A 25906-nucleotide genomic window follows, 5' to 3' on the forward strand; every position below is an offset into this window, starting at 1 on the left:
GTCTACACCTTGGACCACCCTACAGGGAAGCCTTGAAGAAGTGGTCCTTGCCTCGGTGGCACTCATGCCCAGGAGAGGGACCTGAGGTAGAAGGCTGTTGGAGTCCCCTGCTGTGAGAGCTGTTCTGTGCCAAGACACAGGATATCCCAGCTGGGTTCAGAGAAGGACCATCTAACAGCCTGGAGCTTCCAGGAGAGCTTTCTAACGGAAGTAACACGTATCTCAAGTCTGTAGGATGAGGCGGAATTACTGGTAAGCTAGGCTGGAAATAGCATCCCAGGCTGAGGGAATAGCATGAGCCAGAGCAGGGAGGCCATAGAGAATAGGGACAGTGGGCCATGAACAAGGTGGGCAAGGCACAGATTGTGAAGGGCCACATGACTGCCAAGAGCAGGATTCGAGTCCTAGTCGTCAGTGCTGTAGGGCTGCAGGTGCTGCTCCAAGTGTTGACACACACGAAGATCTCCTGAAGTGGGGTCTGAGAATTGACGTTTGAGTAAGCACCTTCCCAAGACCTCCTGAAGTGGGGTCTGAGAATTGACGTTTGAGTAAACACCTTCCCAAGATCTCCTGAAGTGGGGTCTGAGAATTGACGTTTGAGTAAACACCTTCCCAAGATCTCCTGAAGTGGGGTCTGAGAATTGACGTTTGAGTAAGCACCTTCCCAAGATCTCCTGAAGTGGGGTCTGAGAATTGACGTTTGAGTAAGCACCTTCCCAAGATCTCCTGAAGTGGGGTCTGAGAATTGACGTTTGAGTAAACACCTTCCCAAGATCTCCTGAAGTGGGGTCTGAGAATTGACGTTTGAGTAAGCACCTTCCCAAGACCTCCTGAAGTGGGGTCTGAGAATTGACGTTTGAGTAAACACCTTCCCAAGATCTCCTGAAGTGGGGTCTGAGAATTGACGTTTGAGTAAACACCTTCCCAAGATCTCCTGAAGTGGGGTCTGAGAATTGACGTTTGAGTAAGCACCTTCCCAAGATCTCCTGAAGTGGGGTCTGAGAATTGACGTTTGAGTAAGCACCTTCCCTGATTCTTATGCTGCACACAGTTTTGAGAACCATGGCGCAAAGTGAGAAGAGAAGAAATTCTAAGTGGTTCACATTGGGAAGCACCAGGATTTAAAGTGGTGTGACGGTCTGTTTTGGAGCAAAGGCCCCTTGAGAACACGGTAAAAGCCTTCAGGAAAAGCTCGAACACTCACTTTTGCAAATAATTTCAGGGAATTCTAGTCTCATTAAGCCCTTCTGTGGCCCCACTTTAACACCCCTCCTGTAAGTGGCTAGTAGAAAACCTCAAACAAGGAAGCCTTCAAGGAGCCACCAGAGAGAAACGGGAGGCGGGGAGTAGACAGAGGCAGCGGCAGGAGAGATTTTCAAAAGTATGGACGTTGTCGCAGCATTTGTTCGGTGAGAGAGACGAGAGGTTTGAGAACCGCGGAGCAGCCGCCTGCACAGGGAGTGCATGTCAGTGACGTTGTGCGGATCTGTTTACGTGTACATCGGGGACAGAAGCCAGGTTCCAAAGAGGCCTGGAGCATGAGCAAGTGGTGAAAGGGGGGAAGCAGGCAGGCGGGAGCCTGATGAAAGAGAAGGGAGAGCCAGAGGGAGCAGCTCGGGGTAGACAGTGGGCACCCACTCACACCGACTCACATCAGCCAAACTCACGTTCGTGGGTGTTTATCAGGTGCTTAACCCTGTGATGGCTATTGAGTGAAAGATAAAGAAGATGCTCCCAGGAGGGTGACCGCTCACCCTGGTCTACCTGGGACTGTCCAGGTTTTGGACAGGACTGCCCTGTTCAAATAACCTGCCTCCCAGGAAACCCCTCAGTCCCAGGCAAACCCAGTCCCCAGTCCTGCTGGGGAGACAGAGTTGGACAGTGTGATGAGTCTGCAGGGGGCAACCACGTCAGGGCACTGGGCTGAGCAGGAGGCTTTGCCAGAGCTGGGGAACAGGGAGGTACAGTCCTCGACTTTGCAGAAGAGATCTGAGAACGGGGCATGCAGGTCCTCGGCCAGAGGGGCTGGGAAGGGCAGCCCGCCCTAGCCCAGAACAGCCTTCTGTCTCCCCAGGCCTGGGCGGGCAGGTGGGTGAGGCCAAGGGGCTCCTGCAGAGGCAGCTGCCTCACCGGCACCAGGCATGGTCGGCCCACCGTGGAGTTGCAGCTTCCCGACTCCCCGATCCCAGGCGTCATGAGACAGAACAGTGTTGGTAATCTGTAACAGATGCTTTCATTTGGCAGCTACTTGCTTTCTGAGAATAAATGGAGTAGGATTGTAAATGGAATGTTCCCACGGGCTCACAATCATAAACACACTTACTCAGAGCTGTGTATTCAACAAACAGTTACTAGTGTCTACAACATACAAGGGACTGGGGTTACAGAGGGGAAAGCAGCAGGGGCCTGCCTTCAAGGAGCTCGCAGGCTAGTGGGGAAGGGGGTGCTTACACAGATACTGAGGAGCAGGACCAAACGAAGAATGCTGTGTTGAGCCACAGGACAGCACAGAGCTGCGGGAGCCGCCTCTTGCTGGAGGGGTTTCAGTGCCGGACTGTTCCCAGCCCAACCCCAGATCAAGTTCTCCAGCAAGCGCCTGTGGTTAGCCCTGTTCTCCTCTGTTCCCTTTTTGGCTTTCCGTCCTTCGTCCTTATGTGAGTTTACACACTGTCCTTTAAGTGTTTGTTGAAAAAGCCTTGAACGATACTTGGAGGGTGGAAGGAGGTTCCCAGTTGACTGCCCTGGACAGCGCGTGGCTGGGATGGAGCATGTGAGCCTGGGAGGAGTTCAGAAACCCCCTTCCCAGTCACGTCATGTCGGTAGGTCTGACAGCTGCTGGGGCAGAGATCCTGCATTTTTCCAGAAGCACCGATAGAGCGAGAGCGTGAGGCGGACTTCCGGCGGCCAGCAATGCACGCTGTGCCACAGGCTGCCCCTGCCTATTCGTTTTCTCTCCAAACACGGGAGTGGTTTTTTTATGTCAAGTCCAGGAAGATCCCTGGTTGTATATAGAAAGTCTGGGGTGTGGCTTGCTCTTTTTCTTCTTAAGCGAGGGATTTCAGCAGATTTTCAACAGCATTCTCTGATGTGTGGTCTAGAAGAGTTAAGTGCTGAACCAGTAACAAGACCTTGTTCGCCTCTGGGCTCAGAAAGTATGGGGGTGCCTGGGAGGCTCAGTCGGTGAAACGTCTGCCTTCAGCTCAGGTCATGATCCTGGGTCCTTTGTCAAGCTCCCTGCTTCTCTCTCTGCCCCTCCCTCCTGCTCTGCTCTCTCTTGCTGCCTGCTGGGGGGAAGGAGGAGTTGTCTGTTTTCATTTAATAAAGGAAACTTTATGTTATCATAAATAGTTCATTCATTCACTAATTTTAAATAGAAAATATTTGCGCTCAAATGATAACTGATTTGGAGAAATGAAGTGTATGATGCTTGTGGATAGTACAGAGTTTTTATGTCCAGGGAAGAGGCAGAGAAGACAGTCGTCTAGATGGAGCTCAGAGACAGTGTCCAGGCTGGGCAGCAATCAAGATTTTATTAAAACAAAAATCCCAAAGGGATATAAGCAAAATGAATCTTAAGTAGAAGAAATGGGTATTTTCTTGCATTTAGGTTTTGTTAGTGGTGATAAAATAAGCCAAGACAAGCAAGCACCATTCAAGTGGGGGAAAAAAGATTAGGGTTTTTTGGTTAACTCCAAGTTCAGTTTGAACCTGAAGTGTTAACAAGGAGCCGTGGCTATAATTACGACAAGAAAGTTAGTTCCTGGTGTTTCAGCACCTACTTGGGGCAGGCACGGTAGAGGGTCCCTTCCACCGTCTCCTGCACTGCCCTAAGAGATGTGTGGTGACCCCAGGCACACGCCGGCCCCCGGGAGCTGCGGTTCCTTGCAGAGCACACTGTTCTGGCCTCCCTGCCTCCACCGGCTCTGTGCCTCCCCCACCGAGAATCCCACATCCCCTTCCTCAGCTCGTCTGGGGTTGAAGCTCTTTGTCTGAAGCACGCACAGCATTTTCTTCAGAAAGTCTCCTGGCTTCCCCAGCTCCTCCAGGTTCACTGAAGTGTGTGATGAGTTGTCTCATTTTTGGGGTAGCTGCGAGCTCTCTGAGGGCAGGAACTGTCATATTCGTCTCTGCATCACTAAATGATTTTGATTCACTAGCATCTGTGCTTGTCGGACTGAGATGAAAATATCCTACCCAGTCGTAGGGCCCAGACACAAAGGGAACACGTGGCAAAGCGGGACTCACTGGAGAAGTGACTGGAATGACAAGGGGGCTTGTAGCTTTGTCCTATGGATAACAGGTGGGAGGACCAGGTGTCTCTTCAGTTGTCCAGTGGACTGTCATGGCCTATCCAAAACATCGTTGTAACTCTGGAGGACGGTGACTGCAGTGTCACTCAGAACTAGGGGGGACAGCCTCACAGCTGAAGCCATGTCTCAACAAAATGGACTGCTTTGGAAAGCAGTTTCTGTTGAAGGCGTAGTCTGCACATAGGGCTGCTTTAGAAGGCATGCTGTGTTGGACATGAGAGTGTCATCTCTAGGCCCTGAGATTCTGCAGTGAGCGTCGATTAAACCTCTGCTACATGCCAGGCTCTGGGCCTGCAGAGAATGAGACAGGCGTACCCCACCTCCCTATAGCAGGGCATGTCACTTTGGGTGTTCCAGGAAGCAGACACCAAGACCCCTCAGATGATGGTGTGCAAGAGATTTATGGGGAACCGTCAGTGAAGGATGGAGCAGGCAGGGGGAGCCTCAGGCCATGAGGCATGTCTGCCGTCTGTGGAAGGAGGAAGGGCGCAAGGACTGAGTAAGAGGCATCTCAGCTGATGCAGGGCCCTGAGTGAAGGTTTCCCCCATGGAAGAGCCACATGTCAGGAAGGACTGAGCTGGCACCGCCAGCCCTGCTATGTTAGTCATTGGTAGAGAGCAGCCCAGAGAAGCATGGCCTCTGCACATGCCTGGCCGGGGAGGGGGCAGGGGGGCAGGCAGCCAGGGAGGCGGCAGCTGGGACGGTGGTCAGCTCTGCTCCCACAACAGGTTCTCCTGAAGGAGATCTGAAGGGCACACTTCAGTGGCTGCCACACAGGGATTCTAGAAAGCATTGTCCATCTCACAGTACTTTCCAAATTTGCTTCCTCGGAATCCTCTCAAGGGCTTTCGTGGTCACATGCCAGCAAGTGGTAGAGCTGGAATTTCAGCTCAGATCCCTCTGACTTATAAAGTCCATGTTTTGCTAAGTAATGCCCTTTTTAATTTGGGGATTCTAATATGCTAGAGACTAAGAAACTACATGTTCCAGGGGCGCCTGGGGGGCACAGCGGTTAAGCGTCTGCCTTCGGCTCAGGGCGTGATCCCGGCATTATGGGATCGAGCCCCGCATCAGGCTCCTCTGCTATATGAGCCTGCTTCTTCCTCTCCCACTCCCCCTGCTTGTGTTCCCTCTCTCGCTGGCTGTCTCTATCTCTGTCGAATAAATAAATAAAATCTAAAAAAAATTAAAAAAAAAAAAGAAAGAAACTACATGTTCCAAGTCATTTGGCTCATATGCGAATGAAGAGGCCAGTGGGCTCTGAGAGACTGCCTCTGAACACCCTGGCAGGAGCTGTAGTGCCCTGATCTTGGTCATGACCCTTTTCTCTCTCTAGGGGCTCCTAGTGTTTCTTCCCTGGTTTTCTGTCATGTTCTGAACAGGTGAAGTTGTTGGGGAAACGTCTTCAGCAAAGTGGGGTGCGGCCATCTATTTAGTTTCATCTAAGCATTTTGTTGTCTGCATGGCTTGTAGGATCCTATCCGGTCATACTCTCATAAATAGAACATCTTGTTGGATGTTGTGAAGAATATGGTGTATGTCATGTGCTTTAGAGGCAGATGGAACTGGTTGGAAATCCCAAACGTAATCCCTGAATACCTGTGTGAATTTGTATAAATCTTTCCAAGTCTCTGAGCCATTCTTTTCTCATCTACAGAATGGGGGCAGTGAATGGCTGTGTCCTGAGTCATGACACTCAGATGCTTTAATGTGGTGTCTTGTTTAACACGGAGCCTAGAACTTTGCAGACGGTTGGCGAATTGGAATCGGAATTCCTTTCTCATTCGAGCACTTTTTCCCTGAGAGGAAAGCTGTGAGTTTTTTTCTAAGCTATGGAAGATGTTGGCACAGAACCTCCTCTCTACTCCCCATGGTCTTTGGAGAATGAAAAGTCCTGTCCTTGTAGATCAGCCTTTCCAGGGACAGTTGGACGCTCTTTGTATCAAGGAGCAGTTGGCCTCTATGTCAGAAAGGGGAAAGCCCTCTTCCAGCCCTTATAGCTGAGGCTGACGCTTAGCTTTTCTCTTGGTCCGCAGTGAACAGAGTATCTGCCAAGCCCGGGCTTCCGTGATGGTCTACGATGACACCAGTAAGAAATGGGTACCGATCAAACCCGGCCAGCAGGGATTCAGCCGGATCAACATCTACCACAACACTGCCAGCAACACCTTCAGAGTCGTCGGGGTCAAGCTTCAGGATCAGCAGGTGAGCGCTGCAGCAGCAGGCTGGACTCATGGGTGTGCCCACGCACACGCACACGCACGCACACACACACGTACAGTGAAAAGAGGTCAGAAGAAAAAATCAGGTCAGGATCTGGAGTCAGAAGATCTGGGTTCACATTCCGCCGGCATGTTCTCATACTCCAAGGTATGAGCAAACTGTCTTTTCTGAACTTCATTTTTCACATCAGTCTTACAGAGAACAGTAATCCACATGCTGTGTGCCTCACTGTGTTATTATCATATTAGAATAAAATAATAGACGGGAAACAGCTGTGAAAACGACACTGCGGGGCTGCGTCAGTGTCTTTCCACCTGCACAGCCATAAGTGACATGCTGTGAAGATGTTTACTCCTCAGCCCCCAAGTCTTATTTTGGAAAGAATATCCAGATGATTGGGGGGCGCCTTCGTGGCTCAGTTGGTTGACCGTCTGATTCTTGTTTCAGCTCAGGTCATGATCTCAGGATCGTGGGATCGAGCCCTGAGTCGGGCTTCATGGTGGGTGTTGAGTCGGCTTGCGATTCTCTCTCCCTCTCCCTCTGCCCCCCCCCACTTGTGCGCGCTCTCTCTCTCTCTCTCTCTGAAATAAATAAATAAATCTTAAAAGAAAAAAAAAAAAGATGATTTGAAGAATCTGGGATCATTTCCGTCCCTAAGGGTACCTCCTGGGCAAATCAGTCTAGATCGTTTGTGAGTATGCCTGGTAAGTCTCTGTGCAAACACAAGTCCACCTGTGTCAGAAGTAGCCGAGCGCACATAACTGAGAGAAATCCGACATGACTCGGACTGAAACAGAGACGTGGAGGAAGGGGCTGTGTAGCTTCACCACAGTGACTTTGGTTACCACTTCACGGTTCTGCCTCCAGCTCTCTTCTTAGAGATCGACAATGACATTTTTAGCAGTGAAATTAACAGTTCTGTGGTTTCAGCATTTATGAAAATATTCTACCCAAATAACCCCTCCTGGCATCCTTTATTGGTCAAGGCCTTGCTAAATCGAGCAGCAGGTTAGCTGCTATCTCTGTAAGAATGAGCATGTTAGCAATTAGAAAACAAAGAACAAAAACTTAGGACTCTATTTTTAGTATGTTGCCTGTTGAATGGGTTTCTGCTTTGGCCAAAACGGCCCTGTTAAAAGTTTCAGATTCCTGTGGCTGAAAGGGACAGCCTCACTTTAGGACCCCTGTGAAAGGTCCAACCTGGAACCCTTGGTACCTTCAGGGGTATCACTTTCCCTTGTCAATGAGCCTTACCGATAGGAAGGTTTTTCTAGAAACCTTCTGGAAGCTGCTTCCCTGTTCTTCCAATTCGTTTGTTCTGTCTCTGCCGTTTAGAGGGGGCTCTGTGCTATATATTGCAGGATATATAGCTCCAGTTATGGTGACAAGCAAGCATTGCACACGTTTCCCTAACACCCATGGGTGGGGGCCGGCAGGCAGTACCTCCCTGCTAGGGGCCTCGGACATAAGGTCCATTACCTAGTGCAGCTCCTGAATCACAGTGGGTGTTCCCCGAGTGATTGCGTTTATGGTGACAAGCCCTCCCCGCCCTTCACACCTCGTGGTTGCCCTCCAGAGCACACGGTGTGATGGAAATGACACGCATTGGAGAACCGGAGTCCCTGCAGCCGACATGTGCCTTGTTCTCGGGGCCTCAGCGCCTCACTGCCCCCCTCGCAGAAACCACATGCCAAGGCTCATGTGGGAGGAGACTTTTCCCCATGCCGGGAGGGACTGGCGGCTGTCCTCAGTGGCCTCCTGGGTAAATTCGGAGGCTGTGTTGACTGTAACTGAGAGACTCCCAGAGTCCGACAGAGAAGTTACCAGCACAGCCTTCCACCTGGACTTGCATGTTCCAGAGACAGGCTCCTAGAATGTGGTTGAGACTGTTCCCCAAGTGGAGCGGCACACATACATAGTATACATACATACATACACATATACGTGTGCACACGCATGTGTATGCATGCACAGCAACATGCAAGGGATTCTCAGTAAGCCAAGGCATTCGAGAACGTGGCAGGAAGCCTGGTCCACAATAGCTTCGGTGGACCTCAGGAGAAAAGATTGATTTTCACAGGTCTGTTTTCCAGTCTATATGGACTGCAAGGTCAAACATTTTAAGATCCCTCAGTTTATAACCAAGTCGGGATATCTTATACATTTAATGTGCTTTATGGTTCATGGAGCACTTTTCATGTCTATTGTTTCAGTCTCTCAGAGGATAAAAGTATAAGCATTATCACCCCCATTTTGCTGAATAGGTAGGTGTAAAGCCAGGTGATCATTTCTGGAGGAAAGGACTAATACATTGCAGTATCATTAGCTAAGGGCTAACCTGAATCTCACATTACAGGTGAAAAAGTATCAAAAGATTTTTAGTTTAGAATGAACTACGGCCACCAAAAATGTTAGTGAGTTTTCAGGCAGAATTAACAGTAGAAGTTCAGAAGGGAGATTATAGTCCTGCTGTGCTGCGCACTGGTGAGACTAGACCAAGGACGTTGGGACCGAACGCAAGCACCGCAAGCCGGAATCTGTAAGGGGAAGGGCATCTGGTCTGGTGAGAGGTCTGCAGGCAGCGTCTCCTGTGGAACAGCTGAAGGGGGAACAAGAGATACTTACTGGGAGGGAAGAAAACTGAAGGGGGCAGGGCCACAGTCCTCAAACCTCTGACGGGCTGCGTGGGGAGGAGAAGGCATGCTTTTCTTTGTACCCTTGAGACAAGGCTAGGAATGCTGTGTGGACACTACCAGGAAGAAGATAGGAGCTCCGTGGCAGGAAGCATGATCTTCCACGCACACTGTTGGAGGGTGGACTGCGTTGCTTTGCAAGCCCACAGGCTAGCTGTCCGCCTAGCAAGAATCCTGGGAAGGATGTGCTTTCATTGAAGGGTAGAGACTCAGATGAGATGAGACCTCAGAAAGCCTTCGCCAACCAATGGGTCCTAGGGGTTTTATTTTATTTTAAGATTTATTTATTTGAGAGAGAGTGTGAGAGAGCAAGCACAGGGGTAAGAGAAGAGGGAGGAGAGAGAATCTCGAGCAGACTCCCTGCTGAGTGAGGAGCCCAACACGAGGCTTGATCTTATGACCCTGAGACCATGACCTGAGCCGAAATCAAGAGTTGGACTCTCGACCAACTGAAGCACCCAGGTGCCCCAAAGGGTGTTAGATCTAGGTGAATGTATGGGTTAGGAAGATTGTTTTCCACCATTAAGCTTCTTTTTTTGTAGGGGGCTCTTGACTACTTGTACTCAGAGGCCTCAGAAGCATGCTAGACAGTGTTTGAAGTTGCAGGGCCTTTCCTGGGAAGACAGGAAAGGCCCTGTCGCTCAGTCCTACACCCCTCCCCCAGACACGGTGCCTGTGGGCTCTTGAACAAGAAAAAGTAGGACCTTTTAAAATAAGTGTATCCTGGGGCACCTGGGTGGCTCAGTCAATTAAGCATCCGACTCTTGATTTCAGCTCAGGTCATGATCTCAGGGTCATGGGATTGAGCCCTGCGTCAGGCTCCACTCTGAGTGTGGAGCCTGCTTGGGATTCTCTCTCTCCCTCTCCCTCTCCCCTTCCCCTCTCCCCCCACTTGTGGGCTGTCTTTCTGTCTCTCACACTTTCAGTCTAAAATAAAATAAAATACAGTAAGTGTATCCTTCGACAGTTGTCCAGATCAGTCCTTCCAGAGCTTGGAGAATTATTTTAAAAATGAAGCTGATAAGGACACAGGCTGAACATGGGAGAGCAGAAAAAGGCAAACCTTACAAACACCGGAATGACAGCCTACAAACCAGAAGGAGCTGGTGTGACTCTATTCATGTTATAGACGGTAGGCTTTAAGACAAGAAGTATTAGTAAAGGTATAGAAGGACCTTTTCAATGATGAAAGGAGTCGATTGAAAAGGAAAACCTAAAATCCTAAATCTGTACACATCTAATAATATAGCTTCAAGCATATAAAGCAAAATCGGACAGATCTAAAGGGAGAAAAGGACAAATCCAGAAGCAGAGTTGGAGGTTCTAATCATCCATAGTTCATAACCTCCAACAAACTGACTGAACAAGCAGAAAGAAAGTAAAGAGAGAGAAAATTTGAATAGCATTATTAGCCAACTTGACCTAATTTACATTTATGGAAACTACAGCCAACAACGGGAAAATATACAGCCTTCTGAAATGTGCACTGAACATTTACCAAAATAGACCATTCACAGCAGTCGTGATACACTGGAGTCTTCTGTCATCTTGCTTCAAGATCCCTCAGCCGTTCTCAATACAGTATGGTTTCCAGACCTCCTTCCATTGGAAACACTTCCTTCCAGGCTGCTCTGGTTTTGTCACACCCACTAAAAGTACAGCAGCAGAAACTGAAACACTTGAACGCAGAACTTCTGGTGTGGTCTTCCCGTGGCGGAAGGGACAGGGCCTGCTGCCTCCCTCTGGTCTCTACGCTGCCATGAGTGTGCTGTCATCTTAAGAGCATTTTAACCCGAGGTCACTGTGCTCCTTACCGTGCATATACGTCACAAAACCTCCAGCCCTTTTTCTGAGGATCTGGAGCTCAGCTTAGAGAGAGAACCAGTCCAGGAGCCTGGGTACAGATGCTGGCCACAATTTCCTTGTGTCAAGATGTGAAACAGTTGTATTTCTTTAGCTGATTCAGCTCGCCTGCTTACTGGCGTGCACTCTCTCTCTCCAGTATAGAATGACCCAACCCCACCTTCCACCTGGCTAAGACCTGGGAAAAAAGCTGTTGTGGATATTGGCTGTATTTGCTGTCCTCTGACCTTACCCAACAGCACAGCAGAATGGAGCAGTAGAGGAGAGTGGTAGAGCAGAGGTCACGTCTTAGGGCCCTGCCCGCTAGCAGAGGGCTTGGCCACGTCCCTCTGCATCTCTGACTCTTTTCCTGAGCTCACCTTCCTGACGGGGGGAGGGGGGACAGGAGACAGAGTTGTCTCCAGCTTCAGATCGCAGAACCCTGGAGCCTCCGCCAGAGGAGATCTGAGCAGTCTTCCTCCTAAACGTCTCCCAAAGCAGGATCTTCCCATCGCGTTGCCCACAGCCTCACCCAGACTCTGCTTGCGTACTTCCGTCTGGAGGGAGCGGGCCATCTCTCAGCGCTTACTGACCACTTACTGTGTGTGTCACACACAGGGTCTAATCCTCACAGCACGCCATGAGGGTGCCGTCCCACAGTCAGGGTGCACTCTTCCCACTTCCGAGGCCAGAAGACTGATGGCTCGTAAGTCCTTGAGGTGGGATCACGTGACTCTGAGGAGACTAACCACTCCAGCCCTCCCACTGGCTTCCCTGAGCTGCACTTACTACTGTCACCTTGGAGAACTTGGAAGTCCTTGTTCGATGTCTGAGAGAGTAGCTGTGAGGTCAGGCCGACCTGAGCAGCTGCCCCAGCTTCTTGGGAGCCCCTGACGCTCTGGGCTCGGACTTCCCCACTGGGCCTGGCTGGCTCCTCGCAGACAGTTGAGGTTTGTTGATGGACTAATAATGCTGTGCATTTGTGCAGTGCGTTAGTTTTTCTGACGTATCCTTTTAATTAATAACCTGTTTGTTAATGCATCCAAGTACCAGACACTGTGCACGCAGCTGTGGGAGGCATAGATAGGAGCTAGAAGACTCCCACCCTTAGGGTCACCATGCCTAGAAATCTAGATAAGATACACATCGCAGCGTGGGCTTCCCAGTAACCCCACTAGGTTGGTAAAGCATTATTACCCCCATTTTATAACTGGAGAAACTGGGCCCCAAAAAAGTGCCATGACCATCTTGGGTGACATGGCTGGAAGGAGGAACCAGCCCCTGGACCCTGGGAACCTGACTCCCAGCTCAGGCCTCTGGTCTAGAGGGCGTGAGTACACTGCACTGTTAGTGAGATGAAATAGCTGGTTTTCAAACCCTCCCCGTTCTGTAGGTATACTGAAAAGCTGCCTGGCCACATTGTCTCCTTCTGCTGACCCCACCCCGCCTCCCTGTCCTCTGCTAGCCCCGGGGGACACAGTAACCCTGCCCCAGAGCCGCGCTCTCCCGCTCACTTACCTTGTATTTATTTACACGTATTTCTGTCTCTTTCCTCTCCAGGTTGTGATCAATTATTCAATCGTGAAAGGGCTGAAGTACAATCAGGCAACGCCGACCTTCCACCAGTGGCGAGATGCCCGCCAGGTCTACGGCTTGAACTTTGCAAGTAAGGAAGAGGCAACCACGTTCTCCAATGCCATGCTGTTCGCCCTGAACATCATGAATTCCCAAGAAGGAGGTAAGTGGGACTTTGCCAAGACCCCTCTCCTTCACCCGTACCCTCCCCCGGCACTAGCTGCTGGTGTCCTAGCCCCACAACAGCGTCAGGCTGACGTTACGTGGGTTCTCAGGCCTGCTGCCTGACTCCAGCTCAAAGGGACATGTTAACAATTTGAAGGAAGAAAGAATGGTGTTCACATCTTCTTGCCTTTGTGAGATCCAGCTTTGTACTGTCGTGTTCTCGAAGCTATAGACCCTGATCTGTTTTACGTGCGTCATCTTTCTTCTGTATTCTAGAACACGTATTTAGGAGAGGTGGGAGGGAACAAGCAATAATTTATTGTTGAATGAAAGTATTTATTCATGTTGTTAATGAACTTTTACTAAGTATTTACTGAGTGTAAGAAATGAATAGATGGCGTCCTTCTGCTTGAGACACGCCTGAGTAATAGATTCGTAAACTGCTCACACCATGGTCGTGGGGAGTGCTCCAGCCAGGTGCAGGCAGGCTACTGAGGGAACGCAGAGAGGGACGTCTGGGCTGCAGTTTGGAAGGGCGAGGAGCTCACAAGGCAGAGGAGGAGAGGGCACGCCAGGCAGTGGAGGGACAGCAAAGGCATCCAGGCCTGAAAGCCCGGCGTATGTGGGAGAGTGCACGGCAGTGTTTGTGGGGGCCTCGGGCATACAGAGGGAGGCAGCTGGATGTGAAACTTCACAGTGAAGGGCCCCAAGGACCTAGAAGACAATGGGCTTGATGCTGGGGGTAGATGGTGGGCCTGGAGGAGGGAGCGGGGCAGGGTAGAGCTAGCAAAAGCTTCTGAGCAGGGCAAAAATGCACGTGGCTTTTATTGGAGATTGACAGCGTTCTCTTCGGAGGGAACACAGAGCCTTCCAGGGTGCAGGTGTCTTGACGTCCACGGGGAAGGTCCTGCGGTTTGTTAGAGGTCTTAACCTTGGTAGAGCTAGTCAAACTGGGTTTACGTTTGAGTCCTGGTTCTGCCGCATTCTAGCTGAGTACCTTTTGGACAAGTTAGTTCACTTTCGGGGCTTCAGTTGTCTTATCTGTCAGACGGGGGTGATAAAGGGTTGCTTTTAAGTTTCAGTGGGCAGAGTGTATAATCCTTAGCAGGCTGCCCGACACACAGCAGTCACCGCCATTGGCACTTGTCTGTAGTGTCACTGCCATTGCGGCTGCTGCCAGAGTCAGGGTAACTCGGGGATGTGGTACTTAGAGGGAGATGGCTTGTATAGATCTGTTGGGCCTCATAGATGGCAGCTTTGGGACGCAATGGAAACCCTAGGAGAATTTTTCTAAGTAAATAAAGAACATGTTTTGAGTATGCTCCCCCGGGGTCATACACAGAATGGGTATGTGTGGAGTGTTCTCCCCACCTCAGAAAGGCTCCAAGGTGTGTGGATTTCCCACTGAAAACTCGGGACACGTGGTGGGGTGCTGCCTGAGCACGGCTGTGTTGAGTGACAGGAGCCGTACCTGAAGCATCGCAGGCACCCAGCACGTTTATGACACTGTTTTCCACCCAAGAGCCTTGTACTTGCTGGCGAAGTGAGCTGGGTTTAAGGTTTCTGATCTCAGCCACCTCACCTGCCCCAGAATGTGAGCGCTCAGCTTTATTTGATCTGTACGAGTGGACACATTGAGGGTCAAAAACAGTTTTAATTTAATCAGAGAGCAGCTGCCCATTAAATAAAAACTACTAGTTGCTTTATTAAATTTACCATAGTCACAGGGAAATTAATTAATTAATTAAGCTAATACACCCTCATTTCCAAGTGAGAAACCTGTGGCCTTTATGAGGAAGTCACTCACCCGTGTCAGCTGGGACCCCCTACCTCCTCTGCCTCCTTTGGGCTGGACAATGTCCTTGTCGGGGCGGATTGGGGTCACTGTGTGCGGGTGGCCACCCGCACCATGAGTAGCAATGGCCTGTCCCAGTTCGTGCGTGGGCCGAGGCCCGAGCTCCTGCTGCTCAGGCCTGACCTTTGGTGGAAGGTGATCCAGGCCCACTGAGTGAGTTTTGCTTTTCCTTCACCTGAGGTGTGCAGCAGCTGGAGATGTGCGGCTCGGTGAGCTTTTATACGTGTATATGCCAGCACCCCCCACACCCACCGGTCCCCAGAGAGACCGTATCCCTCCCACCCTCCCCCAGGGATGGGGACAACAGCTTCTGAGACGACAGAGCAGTTTTGCCTGTGTTTGAACTTCACTGTGTGTACTTCGTACAGTGCATACCTTGTACCTGACCTCTCTCCCTCAACATTGTGCTGGAGGGAGTCCCGCAGGGAATGGTTCATCTCTTTCCCAGGCTGCTTGTGGCTGCCATGTGCCACGTGGATCCACCCACCTCCATCCATCAGCCACCACAGAAGGCCTCATGCTGCCAGATCATTGTGCTGTTTTCTAGTGAATCCCCTCTGTGTCGGGAAATCCCAGCCTACCCTCCCTTGGTGGGAGGCGGTTCACCGTAGTGAAAAAAGCATTTGTTGGAGGGCAGCCGGATCTTCTATTGAGTCTTCGTTCTGCCACCTGTGGCCCTGGGATAACAGGCCCTACTTCCCAGGGTTGTCATGAGATTCTTTTTGAGATGTTGATAAAGCACTTAGCATCCAGGGCCTGGTGTGTGATGGGAGCGCAAATAATATTGGTTCTTTGCCTTTTGATCGTGTTAAACATGGTCATCTTCTGTAAGCTCCGGTGGCCTTCCTGGTAATGTAGGGTTACCGGTCCCACAACAGAGCTGCGGAGGGGACTCAAGGGCCCTCTGTGGTGCCTGGCACCTCGACAGTGCTCCCCCGGCAGGCTTCGCCCCCGGCAGGCCTCTGGGGCTTGTGTCTTCTAAGACTCAGGGACTCTCACGTTGAATCCTGCTGGGCACTTCCCACCTCCACCTCCTCACATGGAGGCAGATACGAGTGGGGCCCCTCTGGGGTCTTTAGAGCCTGGCAGAGACGAGACGCCTACATACAAACCTGAAGGTCCCCCATCAGAGCAAACCGTGGGTTCCGAGCCCTGTGTAGTAAACGGTCTCCCCGCCCCCCCACCCCAACTCTTGCCACAGCCCTGCGAGCGGAGGGCCCAGATGACGTCTAGGTTGGAGAGCTGAGGCTCAGGGAGGAAGGCGACTTCCCTGTGATTACAGGGCCAGAGAGTAGCTGAAATGCACAGCCCAGAGCTGTGCTCCCTCAGTAATCTGCGCCATCCGTGTGCTGAAGACCAGCAGAGAACCACGAGCCTGTGCTCTTTCTTTGTCCCTCCCTGCCTCTCCACCGCATGGGGCTCACTGTCGGCCAGGGTTCTTAAGGGTATGCTAGAGAAAGAATGGGCACAACACAGTCCTGTTTGTGCTGCCTCATGCCTACGTGAAAGTGACAGGCATGGGACACTTGGAGGATCTGTTTACTGACATTGTACATTGTACCCACAAAATCGGCTTTTCTTCTGCAACGACTTTTAGAGACTCATTCGTCAGCTTCAGGCCCCACCCAGAGAGCCTAAAGTCAATTCAGCAAGTAAAATAAATAATCACCCTGGAGTTCGGTAGTTTTAGTTCCCTGGGCAGAGGACAGGGGTGCAAAGCCAGCTTGGGGCTCTCTGGGGACCCACAGTCTCTGGGTTCAGTCAATCACTGGGTTATTGGGGCTTTTGCTACAGGAACTGACATCTGGAGGTGGTTTGGGGGGGGTGGGAGGAGCTGTCTTAGTGGAGAAGAGCACTACCTCCTCGCAGCCCCCGTCGGTGGGCACGGTGGGTCCTTCCTCGCTGTGGTCACCGCTATCCGTGCAGGTTCCCGCTCTTCACAGAGCTTGGCTCACACACTGTATGCTCTGCTTTCCTGGGGTTCTGGATGCCACGCCACAGGGCGTGATGGCCCAGGATGGTGTCTGTGCTGAGGTAGGAACTCCGAGTGAGGCTTCTTTGGCTAGTTGGACATCACAGAGTAATAACAGTAGAGTAAATAATAATATCTGTACTTTCTCTTAAAAGCTTGGGCACTTTGCGTTTTACCAGGCTGCCTCTCCCACATGCCCCTCCCCTGCCCTTCTCAAGGAAAGGTCCCCACTGATCAAACAGCTTCGGGTGGGGGGAATGAGGGCCACAGAAAGACCTTGTCTGGCTAAGGAAGTAAGTACTTCCTTACACTCTAAAGTGCTTATAAGTTGGCTTCTATCCCCAGGAGGTAGTTGGGCCGGCTACTGTTACACATGTTTATGCGGCCGGGGAGGCGGGGGCACGGGAGATTTAAAAAGGTGGCGCGTCTGCCAGAACCTACCAGTGGAACTGAGTTACAAGTTTCGGGCTTCTGGTTAGATACCAGTGTTTTTTCTACAACTCTGCCCCAGGAGGTCGGGGAAGAAGGCCAGCTGGGGTGTCCTCACTTTGGGGATCACAGGGACTTGGGCTGGGCAGCGGGCGCGGCACATGGCGCATTACCGTCGCTCACAAGGTGGCCGGAGACTCGGGCTTCTGTGCCCTGGATCCGCATCATCTCGACCCCTGCATCACTGGCATCAGCTCCAGAAAGCGCTTCCCTAGACTTGCTCTGGTGCTGTCTTTAGTGGGAACACACCAATACCTGGGTAAAGCCAGTTACCAGGCGGGGGGAGGAATGTTCACAGGCTGCACTTGGACACCCAGCCAAGCTCGGCTTTCCTCGTGCCACAGCGTATTCTCAGCAGATGCCAGTTCACAGCTCAGTAGCCTGATAAATGCAACAGCTTCTACATGCTTCTGTGTGAGCCTGCTTCTGACCCACCGTGTAACCTTAAACACGGACCTCTCTGTGGACCATCCGGGGAAGGAGGGCTGCAGACCTGAGCAGATCTCTGTAAGTCCTGGCGGTTTTGTGCACCGTGTCGGGCAGGAGTGAGTTCTCGTTCACCGCTGAGGGAACATTATGTCACTGTGACCGTTGTTGGGAGCGGGCAGAGCCCTGTGCAGAAACCGGAGCAGTGGGATGCCCTCTTCACCCCTTGAAGGGCCCCCAGCACACCCGGGAGACAGGGCCCCTCGGCATCTAGGGTCCCTGAGCAAGTCAGTGCTTGGTTATCATGGAAAAGAGAAGATACAGACGAGCAAACAAAAGTGGACTGTAACCCTACAACCCAGAGATGAGTGCTGTTGACACTTATGTACATCGTTCCAGACATTTTTGGGTTCGTATGTGAGTGAACGGCTATTCCTCGGAAATAGTCTGCACATCTGTTCGTAACCCTTTCTCACTTAGCGCCAGGCTATGGATGTCTTTCCATGCCAAGATAGTCAGATCTTCACATCCTCTGAGTGGCCAGAATAGCACGTCGGGTGCCCTGTGAAGATGCGCCATGATGTCACCAGTCTTTTGCTTTTAAATGTAAAGGCATGTAAAGGCTGTCCCCATTTTTCCCTGTTGTATTCATGTAGTGGAAGGCCTCCTTGTACAGTTAACGTACTTGTAAGTGTGCTTTGTGTCTTACAGCGCATCCTTGCACACTTGTCCAGTTGCTTCTTGGCCATATTTCTGCATCAAACAGTATATACATTTTTAAAGCTTTGATCTTTTTTGCCAAAATGCCTCCCAGAATGAGTGCATGAGCTGATACTCTCCCTGGCACGTGTGACAGTCACCCTCTGCCCCAGCCTTCCTCAGTACTGGGCATTCACACTCTTGCTAACCCTAGGAAGCACAGGCAAGAGAAGACGGATCCTTTCAGTTTGTGCCTTCGTGTGCTAGTATGGGTGAGCTTTTCTTGAATGTTAGTTGGCAGTTTCATTTTTCTGTTATTTGCAGCAATGGCTGCAGTAGATGCAGGACAGCGTGGCCAAGTGTGAGCTTCCTGCACCTTTAGTCACACCTGCGTGACTTCCCACTCCTGAAGGGTGTGCGTCCTCGAAGGACAGCGGGATCTTCCGTTTGCTTGGGCAGATGAGTGGAGGCAGTCTGGCGTCATGTGGTGGGAATCAGGCATGGGCTAGATCATAAATGCACCTTCCCCAGCAGCCCCTGTGAAGTCGCACCTGCGTTGTCTGTTTCAGGCATCGTTACTGTTCCAGCCGTAGAAGAAAATCCTCACTTGCACTGTCTGTCGTTCCCTGGACCTCTCCTTCCACTGGAGGAACTTGTTCAAGTTCAGTATCTAGAGTCATGTTGGTAGGTTGCAGGGAGATTCCTCGGCTGCTCCTTCAGCTGGCTTCTTGGAGGAAAGGGAGGTCTGAGTTAGAAGACCTAGATTCTGCCAGAAGCTCAGCTGGCAGGTGGGGCAGCTTCCCGGTTAGCACAGGCCCCTCTCACCCTTGCCCCCCTCTTCAAGGGCATGTCTGGCCAGGGTATTTCCCTGCTGCCTGCTGGCCCTGGCACCCACCCTCCTACTGTCCTCTGCTTTAAAAATGGACAGAAACCAGAGGGGCAGGGTTCCGAGGCTCTGGGGTTTGAGGAGGCTGGAAATATTACCATTTTAAATTATCTCAGGAATATTTTTTAAAAGAAGAAAGGATACCAAGGGACGCCTGGGAGGCTCAGTCAGTTAAGCGTCTGACTCTTGATTTCAGTTCAGGACATGATCTTGGGGTTGTGAGATAGAGCCCTGCGTCCAGCTCCGCACTCAGTGGGGAGTCTGCTCCAGGTTGTCTCTCCCTCTGCCCTTTCCCCCTACTCACACATGTGCGCTCTCTCATATAAATAAATAAATCTTTAAAAAAAAAAGGAGAAAGGATACCAAAAATGACAAGAAGGGCACACAGAGAGCCTTCTGATGAGCTTGTGGTCTTTTCAAACAATATGCGACCAGTAGAATAAGGGCACATAGCCAAGGACAAATCTAGAAAGGGCAGACATCACAGCTTAATGCCAGGTTTTTTCAAATATTGCTCCTTCCCTGGGGGTATTTCTTTTCATCTTTACTTCTCCCATCCCTGCCCTCCCTACCCTGCCCATCCAGCTCTGCCCTCCCTACCCTGCACTACCTACCCTGCCCATCTAGCCCTGCCCTCCCCAGCCCACCCTACCCTGCCCTCCCCAGCCCTGCCCATCCAGCCCTGTCTTCCCCAGCTCTGCCCTCCCCAGCTGTGCTCTCCCTACCCTGCCCTCTCCAGCCCTGCTCATCCAGCCCTCCCCTCCCCAGCCCTGCCCTCCCTACTGTGCCCATCCAGTCCTGCCCATCCACCTCAGCCCTCCGCTCAGAAGCCCTCCTCCACCTTCTTAGCTCCCTCCTCTGGCCTGTCTTTATTCATTCCTCCTTCTTTGTGCTTCCTTGTGTACTTACCTTTTCTCTCTCACTGAAACTTCCGTGCACCACCCCGCTCCCCAGTCTGCGCCTCTCATGCCCCTTTCCACGCTCCCGGCGCTTCCCTGTCCACGTGGCCTTTGCCGACGTAATGCTCAAGCCTGGCTGCCGTGAGAGGCAGGGTCATGTCTGTCATGTCCCCAAGGCAGCCCAGCGCCTTTGCGGTGCTTCCGCATTCACTGCACCCAGAACCAGCTGTAGAGTGCTGAGTGCCTGAACGCACGCCCCAGAGAGCAGGGGTCGCCCCTTCCTGTCTCTGTGCTCACAGCCAGGAGCCCAGTGCCCTCCCTGCTGGGAATGATACAGGTGTGGGAGGCAGCTGCTTGATCTCCCCATGCGCAGGCTTCTGAACCGTAAAGACGGAAGGCTACTCATCCCATCGTGCCTCGTGGGATGTCCTGAGGATTAGCTGTGTTCATCCCTGTACAGTGCCCAGAGCAGTTCCTGACACACAGTACATGCCTGATAAACATACACTCTTTTAAAACCCACTGTGATCTTTTCAGGGGGGCTGGGCTGGGGACGCGTACGGGAGTTACCAGCCTCTGCAGTCCTCAGCCCCGGAGGACTTTACTCTTCAAGTTGTCCTGTTGATTGGTGGTGGTGGTTTAAGTCTTCCTCTCTTTCAAGCTCTCGCCCGTTACTTCTCACCGTTGTTTAGATCCCTGGCCATGGTGCTCCTTTTCTCCTATTTGTTAGGGAAAGAAATGTAGCCTCTCCCTGAGAAAACCACAGGTGCAGGTAAATTACTCCCACGCTGAGCTATGTGTTTATATTTACTTATATTTAGAAATGAGGTTAGGGACGCCTGCGTGGCTCAGTCAGTTAAGCATCTGCCTTCAGCATAGGTCATGATCCCAGAGTCCTGGAATCAAGTCCCGCATCAGGCTCCCTGCTCAGAGGGGAGTTGGCTTCTCCCTCTGCCTGCCACTCCCCCTGCTTGTGCTCTCTCTCACATTCTCTGACAAATAAATAAATAAAATCTTAAAAAAAAAAAAAAAAGAAAGGTTAAAGATGGGGAGGATCTTAGAGATATTTCGTTTATGTTTTTCCCCAGAACTCCGTTTTGACTGTGGAGCTGTTTCTGTGTCTGAAGGGGGGGACATGGGGGAGTCCCCAGCTCTAGAGAGCACAGACCTCGGTGGGTCATGCTGCAGCCCAGTCTCGTACCTGCTGCGACGCCACTGCCCCCTGCTTGGGTGGCTGCAGCTAGCACCCCAGCCCTGAACATGCACCCTGCCTACCCTAGGTCACCACTGCCCTCTAGGACTCCTGTGGGGTGGGAGGGGCACCCAGCAGGAGCTCAGGAAGTGGGAGGGGCTGTGTCAGCCTTCTGATGTGGCCCTCAGTGGTGTGCAAGGAACACAGTCCCCAGGTCCTCTTCCTCTGGACTGGGACTCAGGAGGCCTGGCTCTGGTCCTGGTTCTCCCATTCACTCACTGTGGGACCTCAGTCAGGCCCAGTGACCTCTGTGGGCCTCCACTCCCTCAGCTGGAGCATGGAGTGTCAGTTGTCCCCCGAGGTCTCTTACGAAGCTAGTGCCCAGTCACAGCCCTTTCTGTGTGGTGCTGGGTGAGCTGCCGTCTGCTCGGGGATTAAGAGGCCATGGTGTTGGGGAAGTCAGCAGACCCAGATGCTGGGCCTGGCATGACACTTAACCGACAGGCGCCCTGAGCCAGTCACTTCCTTTCTCTGGGCCTCCATCTCTTCATCTGTAAGGTGGGTGGCACGTGTGCCTCCCAGCATGGGAGTGCAGGGAGGTCATGGGTGTGGACAGTTTCTGAGGCCTTTTGCACAGCACAGGTGGGAAGGTCTGTGTCGGTGATCCGCTTGGCCAAGTCCTACTGACTAAGGAAGATGCCTCTCCTGCTTCAGCGTCTGAGTTCTGGGAAAACTCAACCCTCCAGGAGTTCGCTTGAGCCCGTGGGAGAGCCTGGCCTAGACATTAGGAGTCCAGTTCTTGGCCCAGTCAGCCGCTGCCTTCCGCGTGACTTCAGGCAGGCTCTAGCCCCCGTGTAGTCTAGAGCTGAGTGGCAGGGCTGGACTAGACAAGTAGTTCTCATCAGGGACAGGTGAGACACAGGGACATGGTGAACAGGGGGCGAGGAGTGCTGGATGTCTTGCAGTGTGCACGGCAGGCCTCCACGTGAGGAATAGTTTGCATGTCCCCCTGAGCACATGGAGGTAAAAAACTTAATTTTCTGAGCCGGAACTTAGCTCTGTTTTAAGAAAAGTACTCCTTTTTCCTTTAAGCAGGTTTAATGTGTGCTGAATTTTCTAGAAATGCAACTACCACATACTTCAAAGGAAAATTGTGCTTTAGTTTGTTGGTAACTTTACCAAGAATTGTTTTCTGTTTTGGAAGCACTGTCACCTGTGAGACTGTTTGTCATCCACGCGGCTCCCCTTGGTCACGGTGAGTCTGGGGGCAGGTACAAGCATCGGGCAACCGCGTCTCCTAGCGTAGCCAGGCCTGCGCACTTACGTCCTGCCGTGTGCACTTTATTATGGGTCACTCCTCTGTCTCCTTTATAGTACACTGAAGGCATTATTTTTTTTCTAACTTATGTAGGTAGGTTGTATAACCAATGAATCTCACCGACGATAACACAAGGAACATTATAAAATGTTTGTAATAAAAAGAGGCTATTGAGTCTAGAAGGGTGGGCCAGAAGTTCTGTGAAGATCAGACTCATTCCTTCTTGATCACGGCTGGTGTCTCATATAATTGTCACGTGACAGAGCCAGGTAGATAGCACCATGGCTGTGCCCGTCTTACAGCGGAGGAAAACTGAGCCCCAGAGGGAGGAGGTGAGCCCTTGGCCGGGCAGTAAGAGAAGCTGGATTAGCTCACTTTCCTCTTCTCCTCCCCAAACAAGGAGATGTGGTGAAAACAACATGGCACAGTGGGAAGAACGTCCATTTTGGCACCAGGATCCCTTAGTTGAAGGAAGGCCACTCCTGTTACACTCCTGTGTGTCTCCTCTGCCCACAGTCCTTCACGTCTGACACCAGATGTGTGCGGTTTCCACACACCAGGCAGTCCCGAGTGCCACCTCAGTCCTGACACTGTCCACCAGGAGGTGGCGTCAGACCCCGCAGGTTAAGACTGTCCCACAAGCCTGCCCCACCATCCACTTCAGACACCAGTCAAGCCCAGGTTGTCACCTGTGTATCTGGCCAACAGGCTGTAAATCGGAGGTTCCCACAACCCCCTGGGGTTTGAGTAGTTTGCGAGAATGGCTCATAGGACTCAGGAAAACATTTTACTCACAAGATCACTGGTTTATTATAAAGTATATAACTCAGGAAGAACCCGATGGATGAGATGCCAAGGGCGAGGTGTGGGGAAGAGGGAAGGAGCCTCCATGCCCTCTGGGTGTGCTCTCCCCACACTTGGGCTCAGATTTCTACTCTACTGCTTACAGCAAGTCAGTCCATCTGTAAAGTGGATATAATAACACCCCTGATTGTGGGAGGATTACCGGACACAGTTCCTGTGTCAGACACTCACAGGTGTCCAGTAAATACAGCTGGTTTCCTTCCAGCTGCTCGCAGCCTAATTTCACCTTTTGTCCCCAGGTCCAGTATTCTTCTGTTAGACTACTGGAGGTTCTCTCAGAATTTACCACAATCACCGTATGTTCATCTCCCACTGTTCCAGAACAGTAGGGCCCTAGCGACACTTAAAGCAAGACCCCAGGTTGCTGGGATCCAGCCACCTCATAGAGGGAATTTTTGAGAAAAGCCTCCCCTCGAAGCCACTGCTGGTGTGGAAGACAGATATTTGAGGCCCAGGTGGGCCGATGAGTGGGAACCGGGAGAGAGCCTTGGGCATCGTGAAACGGAGTATACATTCTGCAGCTGACAGAACTGAAGCCCAGAGAGGGAAGGACTTGCAGGTCACACAGAAAGTCAGGAGCAGAGCTGGGGCTGCTCCCAAGGTCTCTCCTCCTAGCCCCAGAGACACAGGTTTGATACACCTGTTCCTTCCTAAAAAAGGGTTTTCTCTGGGACTTAGGACCAGGGGTTCTTTCAGAAGAGACCTGAGGAACATGAAGTCAGTGCTCAGGAGGGCTTGAGATAATAGCTTCGTTTGTCCACTATTTCCCTTTTGGTTCTGAGGCCGATGAGTCAGACATTCCCGGTGGTAGGGCAGCCTGCCCTAGCTGGCAGGTGCTTCCCTGTTCTAGCCTCAAGGAGCCCAGGGCCTCACCTTTCCTACTGTCAACTCAGCACAGAGTGGGGAGACCCCAGACCAAAACAGAGGGTTCACTTCTCAAACTCCCACTAAGACCCCAAGAAACTTTCAAAATCAGAAGATCCAGCAACCTCCAACTCATGCCAAAGTCATAGTAGGTCACCGGGAATGACGGGCAGTGGGGGCAGTCGGGGGAGGGCTGGACAAACTTCATGTTGTGACTGAGCCAGAATGTGTCAGGAAGGGTAGAAAAGAAAGCCCCACAATAGTTATGAGGCCTTACACACAGATTGCCGGGGTCTGGGGCCCATGAACACTTCTGGTAGGCAGCCGTTGTCCCAGAGCTAGAGGAAGGAGCCTCTTCCCCAGGGGGTATACGGGTCCCAGCAGCCGGACTTCCATAGCAGTACCGGCTGCCTGGGACAGCGGCTGTCCGGCCAACGGTCACGTGAAGCCGCATCGCGGGGTCGAAGTCAGGCGCAGCGGGACAGCTGCAGGTAGACTGTCTGGCCTCGGGCAGCACGTCCCTCAGAGCCTCAGTGTCTTCATCTGTAGAATGAGCTGGTGACACCTATCTCAGTGAGATCCAGGGTGTCCCCAAAGTGCAGTGCTGACGGCAGGAGCTGAAGGCTGGCTGTCTAGAAATGAGGAGTTCACGCCTCATGTATCCAACTCAGTGGTAGAGGGCAGGTTTCCTTTACAGGCCTGAGGTGCAGACTAGACCCAGGAATGCCCCAGAATGTTAAAGCCTCGTGTTGGAGGGCTGGGCAGGGGCTGGAACAGAGCAGGAGAGTGTGGAAGGCAACTTTGTTTATAGTTTCTGGGTGGAATGCAGTGAGTCTCAAACTGTTATTTTGAGGAGTTCCAGGGGTCCAGCTAGGTGTGCCAGGGAACTCACCCTGCTGCAGCTGGAAGTGTTCTGCTTTACCTATGTCATCCATTTGGGTTCTGAAAACAAAAGAAAAAGAAGAAAAACCTGGTAGCTTAGTGGAAATCCACATGGAGTGAATTAAAACACATGATGAAGGATGTATTTTCATTGGCCTCAAGGAATGTAATGGAATAGCCTTTCCTCTCTTGGTTTGCTTGTAATAACATCATCGGTACATTCCGAGATCTGACTGTCCTGGTGCTGGACGAGCAGTGTTCTCCTGGTTTTCCCGACGTCCCGTGTCCTTAGCCGATCCCTAGAGCAGCAACGACACAGACGTGGGAAGGAGGCCCAGTCAGGGACTTCTTTTTTTTTTTTTTTTTTAAGATTTTATTTATTCATTCGACAGAGATAGAGACAGCCAGCAAGAGAGGGAACACAAGCAGGGGAGTGGGAGAGGAAGAAGCAGGCTCCCAGCGGAGGAGCCTGACGTGGGGCTCGATCCCAGAACGCCGGGATCACACCCTGAGCCGAAGGCAGACGCTTAACTGCTGTGCCACGCAGGCGCCCCGCAGCCAGGGACTTCTAGACACCCCTTCTTCTGGAGACGGGGCCAGCTCCATTTCTCCACATTGTTCCTCCTCATGGCTTCTTAGACTTGGGGCTGAATTTCACTTCTCGTAAACACTTCTGTGGAAAAATGACCTTTTTCCCTTAAGAAAAACACTTGGCTGTCTTCGTCTCCCACCTCCTGAGGCCGTTGGCACT

At 51.7% G+C, this 25906-nt stretch overlaps 1 protein-coding gene across 2 annotated transcripts in view; it reads left to right on the top strand.

The window, feature by feature from the left end:
- EVL (Enah/Vasp-like) overlaps window positions 1–25906 on the top strand; it is a 143517-nt gene that overhangs the window by 81006 nt on the left and 36605 nt on the right. For both annotated transcript variants that reach the window (XM_045775439.2, XM_045775438.2), the window contains exons 2-3: window positions 6348–6516; window positions 12630–12807. In XM_045775439.2, coding sequence (XP_045631395.1) covers window positions 6348–6516; window positions 12630–12807 — 347 coding nt within the window. The remainder of the gene's footprint in view (window positions 1–6347; window positions 6517–12629; window positions 12808–25906) is intronic.

Source organism: Ursus americanus, chromosome 26 (genome assembly GCF_024610735.1).
Source record: "Ursus americanus isolate L20-20 chromosome 26, mUrsAme1.1.p, whole genome shotgun sequence".
NCBI classification, from domain to species: Eukaryota; Metazoa; Chordata; class Mammalia; order Carnivora; family Ursidae; genus Ursus; species Ursus americanus.